This window comes from Rhododendron vialii, chromosome 7a (assembly GCF_030253575.1).
Source record: "Rhododendron vialii isolate Sample 1 chromosome 7a, ASM3025357v1".
NCBI lineage: Eukaryota > Viridiplantae > Streptophyta > Magnoliopsida > Ericales > Ericaceae > Rhododendron > Rhododendron vialii.
In genome coordinates this window covers 6790754-6814858 of record NC_080563.1, presented here as the reverse complement: position 1 = coordinate 6814858, position 24105 = coordinate 6790754, and the positions used below count along the sequence as shown (strand labels likewise).

The 24105-nt window shown below is 36.8% G+C and overlaps 3 protein-coding genes and 1 long non-coding RNA gene across 5 annotated transcripts; all 4 read right to left on the bottom strand.

The window, feature by feature from the left end:
• Positions 1-1752: 1752 nt before the first annotated feature.
• LOC131334342 (secologanin synthase 1-like) lies at positions 1753-5571 on the bottom strand. Its single transcript, XM_058369303.1, has 5 exons — positions 5162-5571; positions 4651-4874; positions 3275-3519; positions 2650-3034; positions 1753-2489 (listed from the first exon to the last, which is right to left on the bottom strand). The coding sequence occupies exons 1-5, from the start codon at positions 5538-5540 to the stop codon at positions 2058-2060; spliced, it is 1665 nt and encodes a 554-aa protein (XP_058225286.1). The 5' UTR covers positions 5541-5571; the 3' UTR covers positions 1753-2057.
• A 9139-nt stretch (positions 5572-14710) lies between these two features.
• Positions 14711-17088, bottom strand: LOC131332589 (replication protein A 70 kDa DNA-binding subunit B-like). Its single transcript, XM_058366890.1, has 10 exons — positions 17016-17088; positions 16751-16899; positions 16370-16643; positions 15946-16244; positions 15788-15863; positions 15549-15678; positions 15313-15467; positions 15117-15237; positions 14863-15028; positions 14711-14751 (listed from the first exon to the last, which is right to left on the bottom strand). The coding sequence occupies exons 4-10, from the start codon at positions 16067-16069 to the stop codon at positions 14711-14713; spliced, it is 813 nt and encodes a 270-aa protein (XP_058222873.1). The 5' UTR covers positions 16070-16244; positions 16370-16643; positions 16751-16899; positions 17016-17088.
• Positions 17089-20224: 3136 nt separating this feature from the next.
• LOC131334346 (uncharacterized) lies at positions 20225-21204 on the bottom strand. 2 transcript variants are annotated; one of them, XR_009202131.1, is made up of 3 exons: positions 20995-21204; positions 20623-20739; positions 20225-20535 (listed from the first exon to the last, which is right to left on the bottom strand). It is a non-coding gene; the product is annotated as an uncharacterized LOC131334346 (long non-coding RNA). The 2 variants fall into 2 exon arrangements; XR_009202132.1 differs by having other exon boundaries at positions 20623-21204.
• Positions 21205-21526: 322 nt separating this feature from the next.
• Positions 21527-24067, bottom strand: LOC131334341 (uncharacterized). Its single transcript, XM_058369302.1, has 3 exons — positions 22646-24067; positions 21759-22544; positions 21527-21606 (listed from the first exon to the last, which is right to left on the bottom strand). The coding sequence occupies exons 1-2, from the start codon at positions 24065-24067 to the stop codon at positions 21777-21779; spliced, it is 2190 nt and encodes a 729-aa protein (XP_058225285.1). The 3' UTR covers positions 21527-21606; positions 21759-21776.
• Between the last annotated feature and the right edge of the window lie 38 nt (positions 24068-24105).

Here is a 24105-nt window from a genome sequence, read left to right as displayed (position 1 = left end):
AATCAAATCAGTGAATACAGCATCAAATGCAGTTACCATGCCCTGCACCAAGATAAGAAAAGATTGACAAGTGAATTCACTACAGTTAAAAGATCATACATCCAGAACCAATATTACATTAACCAGCTGTCTAAAGTTGTCATCGACCAACAATCAACTGTAATCGAGAAGCATGGTGTACTCAACTTCCGCTACAATCAAAGCTTGAAACGTAATGAACTTCGAGGGAAGTTTTACGATGAGAATGGGAATCAAGTAGCTTCAACTTTTCCAAATGTAAAGCAGGGGAAATAATCTTATTGTGTTTATGGTATTTGTCACCCTCTAGAGCCCCAAGTCCAGTTAGTAAGAGCTTGCAAAGAGGATTCTGTGCTGCAAACTTCTTCTGAAATGTGTTGTGGTAAGTCAAGACCTCCTTTACATGTTCAGGGTCAAGTATTGTCACCCTTGGTATCCTTCCTAACCATACAAAGTGCTTCCTTCCTGTAAAACACGTACAGCCCTACACCAAGAATCCTTTTCCTCCATTGAGTTCTGTCAAGGGACACTTGTTTACACAAACCTATGTGAACAACTCTTTGAAGGAAAAAAAATCCCGAGGTTGTTGGTCCAGCGGTCATGTAACACCATTTTTGTAGTGTGATGTGATCTTTGATCGAGCTGATAGAGCAGCATATCGCTACTACTACTAGTGATCTTACAAAACTAACCTGCTAAAACCTACATGTGCCAAAAAAAGAACTTTAAAAAAAACATCTTGTCAATTAGTGTTTTCTGTTCATACATATTGGCAGACAAAAGGGCTTGCCCCCCTCCTAAATTTTAAAATTCACTTAGATCCTTCAATATTTTTGGAGTTGTTGCAGCATAGATATATTCTGTGCTCCGAAGAAATTCTACCCTAGCCTTTTTTCTTGACATTTTTCATGAGTTTGTCACTGAATGCAAAGAAAACACTTTGTGATGTGCCTTTTAGCATCGGGGGTGCCTCTTTTGGGTGTTGGAGTACGATGTCCTCATGTATCAATATTCAAGATGGAAGTTGATATCACTGCTTAATTGTATGTCGCCGCTTGGTTTTTTCAGCTGTCAAAGTAGAAACATGTGTATAGCTAAATACAAACAAAAATGGGGCCAAAATTACCATATTTTTGAATGGATTTGTGGACGATAGGATAGATGTGTGAACGTCGTTGATGCCAATGGACTTGGAGTGGGCTTCTTTGAGGTCCCCTGCTCCCTTAGGACTTTTTCAATCCTCTTAGGGGTCACCCATGCCCAATTATAGAATCTCCACGCCCATAGTGTAGTTGCCACATAGTTTAAAAGGGAGGGGAGTCGAGCGAGCCGGGGCTCTGGTGAAGGTGAGAGCAAGAGAGGTGAGTTGAGTATAGTGAGCCAAGTGTCTCATCTCCTCTGCCATTTTACAAATCATCTTCCCCACCGTATGAATATAGTGAAATTCCTCCTCCCCGTGGAAGTACTTGAGTTTGGATAACCACCTAAAACTCCTTGTGTTCTGTGTGATTGGGGTGTGTGAGGTTTGCACCAGCACTGAACCATCCCAAATTTTTTGGAATCCATAAGTTCAACTATAAAGATTTGGATTTGAACTTTGCAAATCGACCCAAAATTATAACCCTCATCAAGATTTGAATTTAGAGTTTTTCCCATGATAGGAAAAACTTGTCCAGTTAATGGGGAGAAAATGCAAATTCTACAATCTTGCATAATACATTAATAGCAAAGATATAGGAAAAGGAACTTGAATACCATGAAAAGATATGCTACAAACAGAAGGAAAAAGGGGAACTATGCTCTACCCATGGACATTATCATCAATTATAAGACAACATTTTAGTCCAATTTTTTTTTTTTCACTAGACAAATACCACTCCCACGCTACTTATTCGGTTATTCCAACAGAAACATGCATAAACACAACTTCAACATTACATACAGAAAACGAGCGCACTCTAGATCCATCATACTAGCTTCTTCTGCAAACACATTACACACTAGTAGTAGAATGGCAAGCCAGTCGCGAAATGAAGTACTTATTTTTTCAGCCTGTGATAGATGATAGGGGCGCCGTATTGAGGGGTAAGAGCAAAGGTAAGTTCGGGGCCATGTTTATAAGATGGTGAGAGCTCAAAAGAGAAGTGTTGGAGGATCAGTGCTAGGCCTAGTTTGAGTTGGGTCAAGGCAAAGACCTGACCGGGGCAAGCCCGACTGCCCCCGCCGAAGGCGAGGAACGCTAATTGACCCTTGGTTGCAGCCACTGATCCTTCGAAAAACCTCTCGGGGTTGAACTCCATCGCGTCGGGACCATAGATGGTTTTGTCCCGCTGAAGCGCAGTTGTTTGTAGCATGACCATAACGCCGGCCGGGATGGTTAGGTCCCCTAGTTTCGTCTCTTCAACCGTGATTCTGCTGAGATCTGGTGCTGTCGGGAATAGCCTCAGTGCTTCGTACAGAATTGCATTCACCTACGTGCGAAAAAAGGAAAAGAAAAGATTCTTAGTTTGCTTTTGAAAATGTTTTGGTTGAAACACCATGTAGTCACCAAACGTGTTTGTCTCGTCCAATCTAAAACTTGGACCGAAGTGGATCCTAACCCAAAAGACAAATACGTAAGTATATACTCACGATTTTGAGGCGGCTAATGTCATTATAAGTTGGTGCCCTCTCTTTCCCCAAAACTTGGAAAACCTCTTCTCTGGCTCTCTCCTGCCACTTAGGATGCCGGCTCAGCATCACCGTCGTCCACACGAGCAGAAGCCCGACACTCTCATGCCCGGCAAAGGTAAACAGCTTGCACTCGTTGATGATATCTTGCAACGACATCCCAGCGCTCTCGTTCCCTTGTTTTATTGCCTGTAAATTCGATTCCACTAGCATACCAAGTAAATCTGATTTTGTGGCAGCTCCTCCCTTCATTTCATTCATTCTTTTATTGATCATGTCCCTTAGGTAATTGTCCATTGCCTTGTTTACTTGCCTTATTCTTATGTTCGTCCAAGTAGGCAAATAACTACAAAAAATAAAATCATCAGAAAAAAAAAGAAAGAGAGAAGAAGAAGCAGGGGTGATGCAAATCGGTTATAATACGGAAAAAATCTACGCATGAAAATCGAAGAATTGCAATCTCTTTCGGTGAAACTCTGTTTCTTTCACGAGGGTTGATCTCGTATCAAAATTCTGGTTCGATACGTACTCCCTGTTTGCTTACGACAACAGCTAACGCAAAAAGAAAGTTACGTGCTATACGTACTGAGAGTAGGGGATGTTTGGTCTAAGCTGGAGCTCGGTGGTAAGATCCCTCATCTCTCTGAGCAGCGCAAAGATGTTCTTGCCTTCGGTATAGGAGCTACCGTACGCGGTGTGCGTGAAAGCATCGCTAGTTACGGTTTCAAAGAGAGGGAACACGTCCAGCTCAACCGACCCGGTCGACTCGGTCATCTTCTTCAGCTTGACGATCAGATCGCTGTATACGGCTTCAAACACACTTACCGTATCCTACAGCGAAACAAGAAAATTTACAAGTAAAAACGTAGTACATAGCTGAGGAAAACGATCAACTGTCAGTATGGAATTTAAGTCCCCTAAGATTGTCACCGGCCGAGGGCGCCCAAAAGTAATCCAAAGGTCTTGTGTTCTTGCTGTAATTAATTTTCAATGTGAAGATCTTATTTTTTTATTATTTTATTCTAAAAATTTATAATTAATTTTAGTTTCTAGAGCTTTTATAAACAAGTTTTTGCTATACAGGATTCCAATAATAGAATAATGAAAGAAAGAAACGTGAGGAGAACACAAATAATATAATAAAATATTAAGTAGCTTCTCAATAGTTCCTCTCTTCTTATAACAAGGAATTGTAGCAAAACTAAAATTCTGTAAAGCAGCGAGGTGGCCCACGAGACTAGTGCAGCAGCGAGGTGGCCCACGAGACTAGTGCAGCAAAGTTTTGAGTAATTTGCTCGCTATTGTAGCTGTAGAAGAAGAATAGCGAAGGAGATGTGGATGCCCTAAACATGACCACAACTTAGAGTTATATCATTCAATACAATGACCACTACAACAACAAAAAAAAAAGATTTTTGGCAACAAAACCTACTGATGAAATTCGATTTCCTTGCTTCATCGCCAAATGAGACTTTTTTGGTGAGGAAAGAGGATTTTGTCACACAATGAGTGCCTTTTGGCGAGGAAACCTTTTTTTCGTCGCCAAAAAGTGCCTTTTTGGTGAGGAAATGATGTACATATTTTGTTGAGGAAACACATATTTAGTCGTTGAAAGAGTACCTTTGGAAACCAGAGATCGTGAGTTTGAACTTTGAATAGGAGCACTGCAAAGTTGAAACTCATTTTCCAGTTTTGTCACTTTTAGCAACGAAAATAACTCCGTTGCCAAAATGTTACGTTTAGCGATGCAATTTTTTCGTTGCCAAATCTAACATACACTCCAGCAACGACGTATAGGTGACGAAACATCTCATTGCTAATACTTTTGCCGACAAAATCTGATACTTTAGCGGAAAACATCGCTCCGTCACAAAATGTCATTTTGGTTGCACCGAACATTTAACATATGGTGCCATTGGGCAGAATGAAGTTTTACACATCCTGAGGAGTGGGAATTTGTACCTTCAACTTTTCCAAATGAAACGCAGGGGTAATAATCTTCCTGTGTTTCTGATGTTTGTCACCCTCTAGGGATCCAATTCCAGTTAGTAAGAGCTTGCAAAGAGGATTCAGTGCTGCAAAATGCTTTTGAAATGTCTTGTAGCGAGTCAAGACCTCTTTTACATGTTCAGGATCAAGTATTGTCACCCTTGGTATTCTTCCTATCCATACAAAGTTCTTCTTACCTGTACATCATATACATATATAATCATGAAACCAAGATTTACCAAGTCAGTAACTTAATAGCATCTTGTCATCACTTGTGTTGGGGTACATTGGCCTCGTTTATCAATAGTTATGATGAAAGTTGATATATATAGTGATAGAACTCAATGATCTTATCGATATATTTATCACCCGTGTTATGTCCTGTTGAACTGTAAGTATCTCGTAATTAGCTTGTCAGCTATCCTTTTTATGACAACAATACTTATATACTAGCTAAGTACAGTTCTAAATATTCGAATTTTACCATATTTTTGGATGGATTTATGGACGATAGGATAGACGCGTGGCAAGGTATTGTCATCGATGCCGATAGGCTTGGATTGGGCTTCTTTGAGGAGTTGGGAATCTTCTTTGAGGTCTCCTACTAGGAATTTGTAGGGGTTTCCGTCGAAGCCCTGCTCCCTCAGGAGCTTTTCTAACCTTTTTGGGGTAACCCATGCCGAGTAGTAGAATCTCCAGACCAATATTGTAAGAACAGCTAGACAGGCCAACCTCCAGTCTATTACGAGAAGAACCGCAAGCCCAAACCAGGCAAACATTGTATCCATCTCCATGGCTGAGAGAGAGAGAGAGAGAGAGAGAGAGAGAGAGAGAGTACAACAATGGGTGGTGTTTTTGAGCATGTGAGAAATAATGGTTTAGTGAGACTCTATTTATAGATTGGAAGTAGAGATCATGAGCCAATAAATTGAGGGAAATACAGAAGATAGAGCAAGTTATGGGCAATAATGGTGGATGGCCATGACGTACAAAAATCCAACTTTGAATAAGTGGATCAGCTTTTCAAAAAATTAAAAAAAAAAAATAGAGCAAAGGATACTGATTATAGTGGACGTACGAGGTTTAAGGCTCCGTTTGTTTGGACGTAAAATATTTTACTGTAAAATGTTGTACCTATTTTCTGGTGTTTGATTGTGTAAAAAATGAGACAACATTTTACATGTAAAATATTTTCCATTAATTGGATGAAAATGACATACTCTTAAATCTTCCATAAGTTATTTTCCAAAATGAACCCGCTGTCTTATACCTTCTACTGCAATTCTTATTGCTTAGTTTCCTCGATCGTTAGTCCTGACTCACGTTCAATTCCAATAATCTCAAATCTTTCCACCGTTTAAACCCCACCTCTCTCTCTACATTATTTTGTTGAATTCTAAAAATATTTTTGTTGAATTCTGAAAATAAAAATTTGAAATTTATTTTCTGAAAAAATATTTTACATTGAAACAAATGGAGCCTAATTTGTTGATACAGATTATAGTGGATGCACCATACGAGGTTTAATCTGAGATTATAGTGGACGAGGTTTTCTGGGAAAAATCAAAGCACAAGCGGTAGATTCTGAGAACAATTTCATTTACAATATAACTTGAAATTACACATCGACGAATTGAAACAAACAAATAAGCGAACCGAGCCCTGGTACACAATCTCTTTGAAACAGATTCGTCCCTTCACCGAGTGCGTTGGAAGTTGACCGGCGTCTATCTTTCAGGACATATAAAACGGCTAGAACTACATTCTATGAAACACCATTTGAGACTTCCTTGACGAACGGAACTAGCGTTTGCTTCTCGCTCACACAAAGGAAAAAACACAGAAATGTTTCTATCCGGAATTGGGGAACTGGTATAGACCAAGGAAACGGGAATGATCTCTTGTGACCATGGTGAGACCCTTGAGCTATAGGGGAAAAACTACACAATTGAATTGTGCCATAAAACTCACATCGTGGGGGGTTTTTAACTAGCCAAAACACATTGACCTTTGAGCTGCAGCGTCTAAGTATAATGAGCGATGGAGGGGCCCTTCAGTTGCCTCGAAAGACCCTTTGCCCCAAATTCATTCACCTTTGAAAACACTCATTTCGTACCCAGCTAATCTAAGATTTCATACCCAACACTTAACCCATTTCACGCCCATTTCGTTGAAACATTTTTGTTGAGTCTGTCTTCATTGTGACAGATTTTCTTTTACACGTGAAATGGATCGGGCTGCTCAGGTATGCATAACGACTCTAGACCCACTCATTCTATTTTGGATCGAGCTGCTTAGGCGAAGAATTCAATTATTATATTAAGGATTCACTCATTTCATATGCACTATGCAATAGATATATGCGATAGGTATAGTGTTTCCTAGTCCTAGTGTACTAAAAAAGAAAGAGACTAATAATAGGCTAGAGCATTATTGGATTCAGAGGACAACAATTAATATTAGAACAAAAGCTGCCCGACATTCCGTACACATAAAACGGAAAAAAAAGAAAAATTTACTCCACCATTTGGTGGGTGGTTGGTAACAGCTCAACTTCGCTTTTCTTTCTTTCTTTTTTTTTTTTCATTTGTTAATTTTAATCTACTCGATCTTAAGGAATTTGGAAAGAATGATGGATGTTTACGGAAATCGAACCCTATCCATATGCATGAGAGTATAAAGGAGGCCCCATCCCTCTGCCCTCCCTTACCCTAGGTCCATTGGAGGGAACATTTGCCGCTAAAAATAGTCCCCCCTTCAAATTAAAAGTCATTTTGTCTTCTTTTTTTTTTTGTTTTTATTCATTTTTTTCCACATAAGTTAATTTTGTGTGAAACTTCTGTGACTTATTGATTCGTCTCCACTAGAGGAATCGGAAAAATAAAAAATTTGGATCGAAACTCATAATTTTTTTCAAAAAGACAAATAAGTTATAAATATCTTATTGACTTATTTTTGTCTTTATTCAAAAAATTATAAGTTTCGATCCAAATTTTTTACTTTTTCGATTCCTCTCGTCGGAACGAATCGATAAGTCACAAAAGTTTCACACAAAATTAAGAAATGCAAAAAAAATTTGAATAAGGACAATAAAATACAAAGTCACTTAACTTTTTAATTAAAGCCCACCTTCTTCCCCCAAAATCTTGGTCAGCTTTTTGCCAAAATAAAAAACCAAAAAAAAAAAAAAACAGTTTCGACATAAAAAGTCTACACATTGGCCAAAAAAAAACATAGTTTCACGTTTTTGCAAAAACAAAAAACAAAAAAACAGCCTACACATTAGCCTACTTGCATATACCTGCTTCAACACAGTTTCAACAAAAAAAAGCAATTTCAACCTGCAATATTCAATGCATATAGGGCTTGTTTGATAAAGGTGATAGATGAATGAGATTCGTAAAGAGATGTGATTAAGATTGAGATTGGTAATGAGAAGTGATTGGCAATGAGAATAGATTGATAATGAGTATGTTTGTTTGGGATGAGATTCTATGATGAGATTATTAATATTATGTTTGTTTGAGATGAGATTAGATGATGAAATTGGATTGATAGAAGAGATTGGTAATGAGAAGGGATTGATAAGAAGGAAAGATTGTGATGAGATTATTAATACCATCTCCAAGATGGTATTAGCAATACCTCCAAGTTGGGGTATTAGCAATCCGGTGGAATTGATAGTCCGGACCATTTTTGAAAAACAAAACAAGATATTGATAATACCTTCACTCTAACAAGCCAATCCCAATCCCTTGGAGGGTTATCAAACGGGGCCATATGTGCTTCCCAATGTCTCACAAATCACGACCATTTTTATATAAGAATAAATTCTCACCACCAGAGTTGGAAAACCACTATTTTCCTCCAAACCAATAATATCTTGTCACATCATCAACTTGTACCAGGATGAAAGAATCACGTGCTTGATGGTTCAGTCCTCTAACTTGGGTAAATTGCTAATCCCCCCGACACACACACACACACAAACCCACGCCCCCCCCCCCCCCCCCCCCGGCCCCACCTTTGTTTTCCCGAACTACCCTCCCTCTCTCTCCCTCTCTCTCTCCCTTTTCTTTCTTTCTTTCCTTGCAGTTTCATTTTCTTTTTTTTTCCCTTTTCTTTTCAGTTTGGTTTTTTTTTTTTCATTTTATTTCCTTTTCTTTCTTTCCGGTTTGAATTTTTTTTCTCTTTAATAATATGTTCAAGTCTAATTATAGGCTTTGTAAAATAATTGAGAGAAAAAAGTGTTTAATTGATCATGTTTATACGACTGTTTTATTTTTATTTTTTTGTCCTTTATAGATTAAAAAATATAGTTACGAAAATAAGTGTTTCAATTTTCAATTCGTTTGAACCAGTGCAAAGATGTTATTTTTCTGATCATTTCATCCTAAATGGTTGTAATAAATTTTTGGCTTCAAGGCCTTTCAATGGACACCCTAAGAGAGTCTTGAAACTAAATAATGAGTCTTAGGGTGTTTGTTGAAAGACCTTAAACCAAAAAATTCATTATGGCCATTTAAAAAAAAAAAAAGAAGACCTTTGCTCTGATTTAACTGAATTGAAAATTAAAGCAATTAATTTTTGAATTATATTTTTAAATATACAAAGGGTGTATTTATAGAAATTAAATAAATAAGATATAAGTAATTAAATAAAAAAATAAATTAAAAATTAGGGGGGACCCGAGGGCTTTGCTATTTCTATTGGCACAGTAGCCCCTACGAAACCCCTGAAACGTTTCCGTTTTAGTTTAAAAAAAAAAAGAAACCAGCTATTTGCAATCCTATGGAGTAGAAACGTGATTTGAAGCAGCATACTACTGAATCAGTTAAGAGGATCTATGCTAAATAATGGTTAACAAATTTATTAAATTGAACTATAGTTAAAAAAAAGTAATCCTAAATATACCATTTGTATTCTGAATTAGTACGTCGTTTGCAAAATACATTTCGTAATTAGTTCCTGAACACTAATTGAATCTTAATGAATTTTTTGCTTCACGGCCTTTCAACGAGCACCCTAAGACTCATTATTTAGTTTCAGGACTCTCTTAGGGTTAGGGTGTTCATTGAAAGGCCTTGGAGCCAAAAATTTATTACGACCATTTAGAATGAAATGATCAGAAAAATAACATCTTTGCACTGGTTCAAACGGATTGAAAATTGAAACACTTATTTTCGTAACTATATTTTTTAATCTATAAAGGACAAAAAAAGAAAAATAAAACAGTCGTATAAACATGATCAATTGAAACACTTTTTTTTCTTTCAATTACTTTACAAAGCCTAGAATTAGACTTGAACCTATTATTAAAGAGAAAAAAAAATTCAAACTAGAAAGAAAGAAAAAGAAATAAAATGAAAAAAAAAAATCAAACTAGAGAGAAAAGGAAAAAAAAGAAAGAAAGAAGGAAACTGTAAAGAAAGAAAGAAAGAAAGAAAAGGAAGAAAGAGAGAGAGGGAGGGAGAGGCGGGGGTAATTCCGGAAAAGGGAAGGTGGGGCCGGGGGTGGGGGGGGGGGAATAGCAGCTCTCCTAACTTGGGTTAAACCTACTGTACTCCTCCTCCTACTGGTACTACTCCTGCAAATCGAAAAGTTTTTTTTTTTTTTTAACGCGTGTAAACTGATAACCCTTTTTTCACGACGATAAAAAAATATTCGGGAGTTTACACGCGTCGTCTCGACTATTTCTCTTCCTAGTTCAATCAAAGATAGGCCATCCACACCGAAACTAGGAGATTTAAAAAAAAAAAACGTTGTTCATGATATAACTACATTGATTTGAACCGGTGAGAAGATATTATTTTTTAATTATTTTATTTTAAATGGTCATAATTAATTTTTTTTCCTTTAGAACTCTCATAATTAAATATTTGCTCTTTATTTGAGACTCTGTAGAGCAAATACTTGATTATGAAAGCCATATAGACAAAAATTAATTATGATTATTTAGAATAAAATGATTAAAAAATTAATATCTTCGCACAGATTGAAAATTATACGAACACTTAATTTTTTAACTATATTTTTTAATATATAAACAGTCTAAAAAATTTAAATGCTCCAATGTTCAATCCATTTGAACTGGTGCGAAAATCTTATTTTTTTGATCATTTTTACCTGAGAGTCATAAATAATAGTTGTCTCTAGGGCTTTCATTATCAGGTATTTGCTCTATAATTATATAACATGAACAAAGTTTTTTTTTTGATCCGATAATTTTGGCGTAGATGATCTGTCTTTGATTAGACTGAAAAGAGAAATAGTCAAAGTACAGGTAAACTGACCTGAACTATCATACTCAAACTTTTTTGATCGGTTATTATAAAAATAAAAACAAAAACTTTTTGATTGGTTAAGTTTTTGGTTGGCAGGAGTAGTGCTAGTATGAGGAGTAGTGCTGTTGTGTAACCCAAGTTAAGAGGACCGAACCAAACAGCACGTGGTTCTTCCATTTCTCGGTTGATGACGTGGCAAAATATTATTGGTTCGGAGGAAAACTGGGGTTTTCTAACCCTGACGGAAAGAATTTATTCTCTTTTTATATATAGGGCAAGGTTCTGAATACCGTTTCGGACAAAGTACCGATTTTTTACTGGTACGGTATGTACCGGTACTGGTCAGGTACCGTTTCGAATTTACCGTAACTACAATATATATAATAATTATAACTCAAAAAAATTCCGAACCGTCCGATTAAAAGGAGTTAAGGTACTCAATACACATGGCAGAATCTAAGGCTATGAGCGTATGATACACCATTACACCTTATCTCTATCACATGTGACTTTTCAGATTCTTTTCACTTTTCAGCGTAAATAGTGGATCTCGGTCGAAGAGTGCTACGGACAAAGAAAATGGGTAAAAAAAAGACTCTTAAAGTGTACATAAACGGCTCAGATGCACTATGCGATGCACTATACAGTGCATCTGAGCCGTTCATGTACACTTTAAAGATATTTTCTTTACCTATTTTCTTTGCACTTAGCATTTCTCATCTCTCTCTCTCTAGCCTCCTCTGCAATTTTGAAACGGAAATATTAACGTTAACTTGCCGGCAACAGGTCCACCATTGAGGTCAATGACAACGTTGACGTCAATAAGTGAGACGGTGACGAGATGACAAAAAAACCTCTGTCTCTCTCAATCTCTGACTCCCTCTCTCTCACATCTCACCGAGTTTCCACGGTAAGTGAGACGGCTATGATGCCGACAAAAAATACTCCAACAGAAACATCGACAGTCCGATGATGTCAGATCGGTTGAGTTTGGCCTTGAAGTCGGTCGGCCATTGGTTGCAAAATACCGGACGAAATTCCCGGTAACAACATCTTGGCCGAGATTCGTCGAATTTTTTGGTACCGGTAAGCGCAAGTATTGGTGCCGGAACGGTATCAGATGTTTAACTTACCGGTTTCTCACAAATCTGGTACGTACCGGCCGGTACGGAACGAGATTCACAACCTTAATATAGGGGGGACCATTTCTGGCGGCAAATGTTCCCTCCAATGGACCTAGGGTAAGGGAGGGGAGAGGGAGGAGGGGAAAGGGCAATAATGCCCCTCAAAAGGAGTCACGTGCTGGGCACGTCGTTTTTTCCGTTCAAAAAGAAAATGAATTCCTTCTTAAGAAAGACATTGAAAAAATTGGAAGTCGAAGTATTTTTATGTCGAAATTAAAAGGTGAAGTACCAAAATGAATTTTTGATCAAAGTCGAAGGGATATAAAAGAAATTTTCCCTTTGCTTTACTATTGTTGGAAAAACCTAAAGAAGAGCCATAGATCTGAATAAACTCTGTATTTGATATGGACCAAAACTTTCACCTCGCTCATTTGACGAACCCAACCGCTCCAGATTGACGCCCCTTAGAGCATCTCCTGTTGGATACACCTAAGTGGAGTGTGTGTATTGTAGGGGATTATTCCCCCTTGATATATATGTGCAGTGTGTGCACAGTGTTTGTGTGGGCTTGACAGAGAGAGAGCGGGCGTGAGAGAGTGTGAGGCTCCTCCGTCGGGAAAAGCTGGGCTCCTCGGAGTTGTCCGGAAAGACTGTCGGAGAGCCACCAAAGAGAGAGAGATATGAGTGATGACAGTTGGTTTGTGGCGTGCCGATGAGGTTTTTTCATGTATATTGTATTTGATTTGTGAATAATACAATTATGGAGTTTTTCCTCGAATCTCTCGTGTTTATGTTTGGTTTGTTGTTTGCGTGCTTGTGCTTGGGGTGCGGATTTGAGGGTCGAATCACGACCCAACATCTCCAACCCAACATTATCTATTGCTCCATTTGAGAGAATGAAATTAATATTTTTCAATCAAAAAGTAGATATAGAGAAGTTTACTATTCATACAAACTCCAATCACAAACCTATATATTTTTATATTCATATCTATTTCAAAAACTCACTTTTTCTCCAATTATTATTCAATCTCAATGCAAATCTAATTCTTTTTGCATTTTCTATTCAAAAAGTGGTTTTAGAGGATCCTCTATTTCTTTTTCCTATACTCTACATATGGAGTATCAAATTTATCCTCCAAAATAGAGGAGGAAATAGAAGATGGCTTGAAGTGGGAATTTGCTTCAAAATAGAGAAATGGAGGAATAGAGGATGGATTGAAGATGCTTGTAATTCATTCTTCTATGATGATGACAGTGATAACTGTTGTTTGATCTTAGAACAAGTACACCCATATCCATCACTCAATTTTACATAAACCTAATTTAATTAATTAACACATGGGGAGGGGGCCATTCAATTGGGAGGGAAGCAAAAATGAAAAAAATGGGTGTAGGCTTTCATTTTGTTGTAATAGCTGAAAATAGTTATTGCTCTCTGTCAATGGTCTATATTTATGCGCAGATCCTGTGTTTAGAGACTGATTTCTTAGGGTTACGAAGGATCGTCAATGAACTACATAATTCGTGGCACTAAAAAATAGATTTGTGGCATTAGCGCCACCCCATGTTACCGCCATTTCACATTATCGCCTCGACTTCATGTTACTGCCATCAAGTACTTCTAGTTACCGTCATCCACCAGAGATAATATTCGTCGGTGAAACTGGATGGGAGCAGAGATGGATGGTTGTGGGTTTTCATAGGCAGTGATGGGTTCCAGAAGAAAATCATCATTTGTGTTAGAGTGGGGGTGTAAAAATCAGCACATCGGTTGTGTTCTTCTCTTGAAAAGAAATGGGTTTCATTGCATCGCAGCTGGTGAAAATCTAAATTGACGTACGGAATTTGCAGTTCCAAATTTGGCCACCTTAAGAAAAGTTTTTTTCCAATTTAAAAGTTGAATCGGCAATAAACCCTAAGGGCATATACCGAAGTTTCCCGAAACTAAAACTGCCGTTTAGTTTTCCCCACTTGAAAACTCAAAACTAATGGCAATGGTAATAAGAACTGCGGATCAAACAAAATGGTACTCCCTTCGTCTCACTTTACATGTCATCAATGAGTAATTTAATTTGGTGTAAAAAAAAAAAACATATGAGTATATATTTTGGGGATTTTTTTTGAAAATGCACAAATTTTCGCAGAAGAAATTTAAAATGGGATGGAGGGAGTAATAATAAGAAGGAATATTTAAATATACATCTTCTTTTTCCATGCTATGTAAGAATTCATTCTCCCCTTTTTTCATGCTTATGTTTTCATCCTTGCAATGTGTAAATTACCTTTATTACCCTTTATTCTATTTTATATATAGACTAGTGAATGCCCGTGCCTGAAGGCACGGTGCAACATATTTGGAATACAACTAAAGATATTTGTGGAACAATGAGCAAAAGGAGGTCATGTTAAAAAAATGGGTAGGAACAAATTAAACTTTGGAATATGTGCAGGATAATTCGAGATGCAAATAATATTCAAGTTTTACACAAATTTTCAAAATCAATAAATCACCCAACACACGTAATAAAAATTAACCACGTCAAACCAAATATATTCTTGTAAAACTTAACATAACAAATAAAATGTCATTATCAAATTTTCAATGTCTTAAAAAAGCTCTTATCACGATGAATCCAATGTCTCTTTGCCAGTTCTCGATTTCCCTACATAAATAAGATTAAGAATTATTAAATTCATCGCAAATAAATATGAACTGGAAATTAAATGAAAATGACAACTTATCACCCCTACAATAATTTAAATCGTTTTATTACCTTTGAAAATATGCCAACACTCTTCTGACCAATCAACTTTTAATACAAAAGTCACCACGGGAGCACAATGGTCAACGCATCCAAACTTTGGAGCAGGAATAATAAACACGTATGGACATTCATTAAATTGAGAAATGTAGTCTTTGAGCATTTGCGCCCCATTATCCTGACAGAACATCACAAATAAATGTATTAATATATTATTTTAATTCTATATACAGTGTAATTTATATATATAGTTTTTTAGTATTTACCTTTAACATTATTTTCTTCAGATATGAAGGGACACATTGTAAGATGAATTCTGCCTTCGTGTCCTTTACCAAGAGTTCCATTGAGCCAGTGGAGTCTTTTACAACCATCTTTGCATTATACCTACAATAAATGCAAATAAGTTGTATGTGTTACGTATAAGTTGTATTACTCATTAAAGATGTGTGGATTGATTACCTGGTTATAGTCTGCACATCTTCTCTGCCACAATGTTTACACATAAACCAGCCGTACTGATTGTCAACTTGGTTATAGCATGTATTGCATAAATCAATCCATAGATGTTCAACATATATTTTTTCAATGCGGCCAATAACGCGATAATAGTTTACCTACAATAAAATTTCAAGTGTAGTTATATAATGATGCATGCCCAAATATTAACCATGAAATCATGTAGGGGAAAATCTTACATTGGTCCGAAACGCAAATTGGTTTATTCGAATTCTCTTGGCATTTGAAATTATTAATGCCTGTGGGAGCGAAAATCCATGTGTGCGGTTCCATGTTACTGACTTTTGTGCATTTTCATCTTTTGCAAACCTAGATAAGCACGATTTTTTTAGAACAACTAATCGAACAAAAAATACTAATCTCCATATAGTTAAAGACTAAAAAACATACAAATTGATTTGCTCAATATCCAACTTACCATTCAGGAATCCCGTCTGTACGAATTGAGTGGTTAACGTATAATTTGCTTTTCTTGCAAGTGCTAAGGTACGGACCTAGAAGTTAAAATTTTAAAATTATTAATTAGTTTTGTAAATTATTATTAAAAAAGTTCACACAGGTTCAGAGAAGTATTACCATGAAAATCATCGACCTTCAATCCTGTAGCAAACAAAATATTATTTTGGTGCAGAGTTTCAAGGAGATGCATCCCATCTCTCATTGCTAATTTGTTCCACAGAGTAAGTCGGACAAACGTCATACTGTTATCAATTTGTCAATACAGAATAGAGATTAAATTCAAATTGTTGTAATAAATTTTACGCACACAAATGATTTATAGTACCTTTGATCAAGCAAAACCACATCTCTCATCATAGAATATTCATTTCTCGTACTTCGATGTTCAGTGACAGTGACAACCAACCCAACCACATCTGAAAAATAACACATATATCAAAGGAAAAAAAAATTAACTTATTGGAATTAAATATTGGTGGACTTTTATTTGCTCAGTATTCTAAGTGTACTATGTAAATAATATAGCCATAAAACAACGTACCTATCAATTGCACATAGTTTTTGGCAAAATGATGGATATCTTGTAATCTTACATTGTAAGCCCAATGAAGGGGTGTCCTATCACATGTGATATATACATGTTCAACTCTTGTATCATCAGTAAAACACATTTTGTAGTGGTACGGTACCAGGTTGAACTTCTCATCAGCTGATACAATACTGACTCCTTTAAAAAGGTAGACCCTACCCTCGAAAAGATGCTCCCTGAAATAGAATACTTCTTCGGGCCCTACACTTGCCTCCATAGCATCACCCTATAGCAGTCAGTTTTTTTAAAAAAAATTACGCACATTGTAATAAAAATTTAAACACATTAAGATATCAATATTCATTAATCGCCTTTAATAGTATGTTATATTACCTGGTCATCAAGTAAAACCAATATCATCGTTGCATGAGGTAAAAACTGATTAAACATTTCTACCATTCTGATCAATCGAGCTTTCACTACCCATGTAATTCCATTTGGATGGAAGTCAACAAAATGGGGATAACGGACAATTATATCATCTACACACCATCAACATTTAACAAAATGTAGAGATGAACAAAGCGACATTTGCAAAACATGAAAGAACAAAACTGCTAAAAACAAAATATACTGTGCTTACCATTTGATGAGCTACCATTTAAATTTGACACTCCACTTAATCTTTGAGCATCCCCAAGCGACTGAATTATTTCCGGTGGCAGTTGCAGATTATTTTCCACACCTATGTGCAAAGCAATTTGGGTTTTATTAATTTTATTGTCTTGAAATATATATAGATATATCTTTTAAAATTCAAGTTAAAATGAATATATTTTCAAACATTATTTTTTTTTGGTATTGGATTCTATAAATACATACCATTTATAGGGTCAATTTCAATATTTTGCTTTTCGCTTGCTTCTACTGCATTCTCATGCAAGCTAACTCTTTCAGATGCGAGGCACACATTTAAATCTTCATCTGAAAATGTTTTAACGTCAGCAGCATAAAAATCGTAGTTTTTATGGCATACATCTATATTCTTGTCGTGGAAAGAATGCTTGTGGAAAGAGTGATTACCAATTAGTTGGTCAATTGCCATATTCTGCTCTACAATTGCTGCCTGATTATCCGCATGCATCTCAACACAATTTATCACTGGAAGCATATTAATTTCATTCTCAATGCTCATCTTGCAACTCTGGACACATCAAAGAAGGAAATACTTACACGAAAAGAAAATTCAACTAACTCAACTAAGACATGTAAGAATAACAAAAAAACAGAAAGAAATCATGACAGACTCAATAACCGTGTGCCTTTGGCACTCGTAATAGAAAGACCTTTTAATTTTTGTCACAGATCCTCTACTTCTTTTAGAAACTTAAAATTAAAGTGAAAAATCCCTAACATTTAAAAATGCGAAAAAAACATTCATTAATCCATCACTTCCGCATGCAAAAAATAAACGCGCATAAAACTTCATAAAACTCAGTCATGACTCATGAGACTGATGACCGAATTAGTTGGTCAATTTGGTTAAGCTAAAGTCAAGAATATGTTTGCCTTTGCTGCACTTTTCGGTGAAAGGTAGGGATAGTGGGTTTTTACGCTAAATTGGTAGTAATTTTGCATTTGTGAGATTGCTGGATTTCTGCAAGGGTTGCAGTGGTTTTGGGGGCTGTATTCATGGCTAGTGAAAACTACCCACAATCATAAAGACAGTGTTAATTAAAAAAATAAAGTATTATGTGTAAAGCTTATTAAAGTGGGAATCAAGACTATTATGAGTTGGGTTTTTGCCACTTATAGTGAGAAATCAAAAAACGGATAGGAACGAATGAGCAGTTTTGCCTGTGTTGGAATCGGGCCGTGTTACCGGTAAAGTGCGGCAGGGGAAAGAGAGGCAGAGGAAGCTCCAAAGGAAGCCAACTCAGAAAAAGAAATATTAAAGTCAGGTCTATCTATAGTTCTCATGATAGTAATTAGTAGTAATTAATTAACATGAATTAGATTTATCAGGTACGTAGGTTCTGTCTTAAAGACAAACCAAAAAGATCTTAAGCCATGTACGTATGTTGTTAAAGTCAAGTTTAACAACATACAGGAAAAAATACAACCAAAAAGGACGGAAAACATATGGGATAGGTTTTCGATACAGTTAAGGCCCCATTCCGCACGCCCATGCCACGATGTGAGTGTGTCTATTGCATGCCCATACTCGAAGGAACGGCTCGAATGCGCAAATTTTAAGAGGTAGAAAGGGAGAGTGAGAGAGAGGGAGAGAGAGGAAATAAAACCTTGTACTTTTCACAACTAAACTCTGCTATTCAATGGCGTGAATACCTTTGCTTGAGTTTGTGGTGTGAAGGAGGAAGATGGCTAATCTGTGTGTGTTGGAGAAGAGGAAGAGAAGTAGGAACTTGTATATTTGGGAAGATATTTTTGGGAAACGTAAATCATGCTATTAGATTGGAAATCATGGGATTTAGATTAAGAGTCCTATTATGATTAGGGAATTAAACTGATTGGTGATAGTGATTGAAGGAATTGTGATCTGGTGGGATTTCAAAATAAAGTCCGATAAGATTACGGAAATAAAGAAACAGAATTACCGATAAGATTACGGAAATAAGGAAACAAAATTAGTTTGAAATTAAGATTTTTGATTTTCCAGTTTGATTTTAAGGGTTTAAATGATATTCATGTTTAAACTATCCATTTTTAAATGATATACTTAATTACTCACGGAACCATCCATTTTTTGCCAACATTTTTTACCAACATGGTTTGCTCCGTTTATTCCGATATTTAACAGGCAGATTTTATATGTTCATAGATTTCCATTCCTTTTTTTCCATCTGCAATTGTCATTCCCATTTTGTACTTATTCTTCTAATTCAGTTTTATCCCATATCATTTAAACATGTAAATTTTAAAAATCCGTAGAATGAAGGGCCCAAATTTATGCCCAATGAATGGATAAATCTGGGCATATATTAAGATAGAGCATTGCCCGTGGCTGAAGGCACTTCGCATTGTAACTAATCTCATTCTAAACCAATCACATAGCCACTTATGCTTATTTACCAATTTGTTGATTAACAAACAACCACAACCATACTTGGCTAACCCCCTTGAAATATTATCACCATCAATCGACACAGATTGCATGAATAAAAAAATTACAGCCAGTGTGGTATTACGGAAAAAAAGAACAATCACCAATGACAAAGGCATGTTAGAAGCCTCATTCATTCAACGCACTTAAGCAACTCCACAATCTAAGTTACAACAAAGAATCAAAAAAAGGAAAAGAAGAGAGCAACAAAGAGGACATGAGTTCCCTTTTGCTAACATCCATTGGATAAGAAGCCCCCAGACAACATTTGAGGCCAGCAGACCATGCAAAACAAAAGAGGAAAACTCAGAAACTTGTTTCTCTCAAAACCAAAAAAGGATAAAATGTAAAGTAATTAACCACCAAAACTTCAACACTGGTGAATCTTCAAAGGAGGCGAAACTACCAATATGTCAAGTATCTTGAGCAACAAAAATTTTTCTTTTGGTATTCAGTCCACCTTTTTGGTTTGGTGTCCACATAACCAAAAAGTGGATTGAACACACTCTGAATACATGCAAGCATGCTCAAACCCATCCTCAAAATTCACTAAGTTAAAAGCATAAAATTATTCATTAAAATATCTTTAAAAAAAAAAAGAAAACAATAGATTAGTACAAAATCTCAGTCTTCCATAATCAATTCAAATGTCCAATTTTGAGAAAGATGATTTCCAGTCAAGCATGGTAAGGAAGTAAAACTAAAAATTACATGTCAAGCATACCTGCAACAAAGAAGAAATTGAATAATGGAAACCAACTTGAAGTTAAATTTTATACCTCTGAGAGAAGCGAAGTAAACTTCAATATGCAAAACCCCAAAAATCATCAATAACAAAGTGTATAATCAACTCTTACCCTGGTTTCTATTTAATAAACTTTAGTACCACAATCTGAGGAGGAAACAAATCTAACTTAGGGAGTTTACCGTTCCCCCATCAGCTAACATATAGACTTGAAATACAGTTGATCAATCACCCTATAGGCGCTTTCTTCTAATTGTTTGTTGCTCCCTTCTTCCCTAACCAATGGGTTAAGGGTTACGCATCATACCTCTGTATAACAAAATAAGACAACAACAACACACAATAAGCAAAGGGAAGTGACTGCTAAACAGATTTTGATAGCACAAAGGTACGTACCTGAGTGATAGCACAACGATGCATGTGTATTGAACCTTTGTTGCTTGCAGCTGCAAGTTGGTTAACGGCAATGGAAAGAGCTGCGACGTTGGGTCAGGGCATTGATGAAGGGCAAAACTGCAGTTAGGAGAAGGAAAACGCACAAATCAGATCATAAAACCCCTAGAAATTAGAAATAAGTATATGAAAAACCATGTGCACGCAAAAGCAAGAGCAAGAATAGTAGCAAGATTTTTTCTCTATTACCAAAAACAAAAGTTACAAAAGTTGTAAAATGAACATGACTGCATAATATTATCAGACATAGCAGAGGTGCATCACTGGTAATAGGGGTGATGCATTGCTTTTGTAGAAATATATTGCTAACTATACCTTTTAATGACTCGGTAAATCCATCTCCTGGATCATTGGCTTGGACAAAGAAGGATTGACATTTTGACAAACACGTTATTGGCAAATGAATGCTTTAGGCTCATGGTTCTTCTATTTTGTTTGTGAACACCATCAACAACCACTCCTATCAATCAAGATGCAAAGCCCCAATTCAATCAGGCATAAAGAAAAATTCGAGCCCAACGTGTTCAAAAACGTGTTGCGCCGTGCCTTCAGGCATGAAGGCACATGCAATTTCTAGTTTGAATACAAAAGACGTGGTTGAAACGTTTATTCTAGGGTCTTTAAGCTCGATTCAGAGACTTACAGCGGTTATACACGTGTCTAAAGAAAAAATATTGCAGTCAACCTAATGTATTGTACACATCTCTAAAGGTTTGTTGCCAGATGTATTGTTGTACTTGATTTTATAAAATGACTTGAGCCATTGCCATGTACTAAACAAAGACCACAAAAAGATCTTAAGCCATGATATAAAGCAGACCCTAAGCCAAAATTTCATATGCAATACCTGAGATTGACGGAAGAGAGACGGTGAGCGATCCCCAATATAATTGAGTGTTGTTGGTGCTTCCTTCCTAAATAAGTCATCTGCATCAAACACCCAAATATTAATAATATGGAATGCTTTGAAAAAAATACGCGGAGGCAAAAAAGAGACACCAATATGCGTCTTCAATTTCATTCCTATGGTAACAAAGAGAAAATTATCTTTAGTTGTAATACTCTGCAACTTGTTGTACCTGGTATGATAAACCACACTACAGCAGAACTTCAGGGTAAACAATATTGGTAGTAGAATCTGTTGCTTCTTCGGGGAGAAGGACACTTATGCGGTCAAAAGACGTGCACCTCGACAATGCCACATATAACTGCCCATGACTAAACACGGGTGTACGCAAATCGACCCCAACAAATTTTACAGATTGTCCTTGTGATGTGTTAATAGTCATAGCATATGCCAAACGTATTGGAAATTGACGCCTTGTCATATGGAAAGGAAAATCTGAAGATGACGGAGATAAAGATATTCGTGGTATGAAGGCCAATTGGCCAAATTTTGCGCCTGTTAAAATCTTAACTTCAATAATACGGGAGCCACATCTGACAACCATCATCCTCGTGCCATTACAAAGTCCATCCTTTGGGGCGATATTTCTGAGCAATATTATAGGACAACCCGCTTTCAACTGTAGCTTAAAAGGTGGTAGCCCAGTAGGATCTAGTGAGTTTAGGTACTCGTTGGGATACCGGTTAGTGATGCTTCTATCCATTCCGTTGTCCTCAGACATCTTGTCTGCAGCAAGGTAAGTGTAACTATTTCCTGGAAAAATAGTTAGTGCAGTGCAATTTATAGCATTCACGTCATCATTTCGAGCTGAGAGAATTGTGCGTTCAGTCAAAAAAGTCGGGGTTGATACAGTTGCCACTCCCAGTTGGGGATAAACTGTCGATAATAATTCGTTCAGATCTTGACATCTACCTATTGTTGTTGGTAGGTGTACCACTTCTTGAGGGTTTGTTCCAACCTAAAATATATTGAAGTGAAAATCAATAAATATAATGAAGTGCTAACAATTTTCTCTTCAAAAACAACTACTTCATTAAAAAAATTATTATGCAATATTACCTCCATCAGGAAATTTGCGAAATCAGCATTTCGAGGATCTAAAGTATTTAATCGCATGTTCAAACTCAATGTCAAGACATGTATGTCATCCCACAGATCGGAACGCCTAAGTGATGCGTTTACAATTTCCTCACGAACACCTTTGGGTACAACTGGTAAAATTTGACGGAAATCACCACCAAGAACTACGGTGATACCCCCAAATGGTTTAGGGTTGTCACGAATATCTCGTAATGTGCGATCAACTGCCTCAACACAATATTTATGTTGCATAGGTACTTCATCCCATATTATCATTTTTGTTTCTCTAAATAACTCTGCTTGTATGGATTGCTTGGTGAACTCGCAAATAGAATTTTCTAATACATCTAGTGGGATCGAGAATGTTGAATGTGCAGTGCGACCTCCTTCCAATAACAACGATGCAATTCCAGACGAAGCCACAGTAACCACTATATGCCCAAGAGCACGACATTTTTGTGCAATTGTGTTGTACAAAAATGTCTTTCCTGTGCCGGCACCCCCATTCAAAAAGAAGGTAGTGCCTTTATTTTCAAAAACAGAGCACATAATAGCATCATAAGCATTGCGTTGTCCGATGTTTAGGCGACCAATATTAGTCTCTGTATCTGCCTGTTGTGATTGGATTTGAAGCTGTCGATGTTCTATAATCAACCTGTTACCAACAGCTGTGCTCCAATTTTCGTTCGGTTGCGGCATAGGTGGGAAGTCATGTAAACTCTTACCTGTTTCTCCAAGCATCTGATTGAGAAGATACAGACCATAATCTTCAATTTGACCCTCGGTTGGATTAGGAAGGGCATATAATGTGCGGATTTTGTGCGCGAGATCATCACATATATGTATAGAAAATCGATTCCACAATTCTAACTGTTGTAGCGGTGAGCATTGTGTGAGAATAACACAAAACAATCTCCTCAACTGATATCCACTCTTCATTATTGCTGCCTCTTCAAGACATTGAACCCACTCATCATCGTCTTCCAGAAGCCCTCTAGCAACACATGCCAACTTAAAAGTATCGTGTATAACATTATTTACTGTCCGTAAACTTTCGTAAGATTTTGGTCCTCTCACAACAGTCAATAGCAAACGTAAATAAAATGTCTCACCACAATTAGGGCTGGCAAAGTACATTCTCCCGATTGCGTATCCAATTTGTCTTGGTGTCCACACATTGGTTGCCTTGTCCCAAACGAAGTATTGCGGAAATTCTTGGTAAGTGTAGGGGATAGAATCCGGGTTGGAAGCGTACCATGAAAAAAACCCAGTTAGAGTCGACTTTTCTACTGCAGCTCTAGCAATGATGTCTTCCAATGACTCTTTGGGATTGTAATTAACGCGATGCATTCCAGGTAAATGGAGAGCAAGTCGTGTAACTGTTGGTACCTCTTCGTGCATATGATGTCCGAATATTCGCCAAGTAGCTTCTGGCGGTC

Coding starts and splice junctions, on each gene's coding strand:
- LOC131332589 (XM_058366890.1), bottom strand. CDS start 16,069: ATGACGTTTGTCCGACTTACTCTGTGGAACAAATTAGCAATGAGAGAT. Junction 15,679..15,787: donor ACAGACGGGATTCCTGAATG/GTAAGTTGGATA, acceptor GTGCTTATCTAG/GTTTGCAAAAGATGAAAATG. Junction 15,238..15,312: donor GATGTGCAGACTATAACCAG/GTAATCAATCCA, acceptor CATTTATTGTAG/GTATAATGCAAAGATGGTTG.
- LOC131334342 (XM_058369303.1), bottom strand. CDS start 5,540: ATGCTCAAAAACACCACCCATTGTTGTACTCTCTCTCTCTCTCTCTCT. Junction 3,520..4,650: donor TTCATTTGGAAAAGTTGAAG/GTACAAATTCCC, acceptor GTTTCGCTGTAG/GATACGGTAAGTGTGTTTGA. Junction 3,035..3,274: donor CCAAACATCCCCTACTCTCA/GTACGTATAGCA, acceptor TATTTTTTGTAG/TTATTTGCCTACTTGGACGA.
- LOC131334341 (XM_058369302.1), bottom strand. CDS start 24,067: ATGCACGAAGAGGTACCAACAGTTACACGACTTGCTCTCCATTTACCT. Junction 22,545..22,645: donor TCGCAAATTTCCTGATGGAG/GTAATATTGCAT, acceptor AATATATTTTAG/GTTGGAACAAACCCTCAAGA.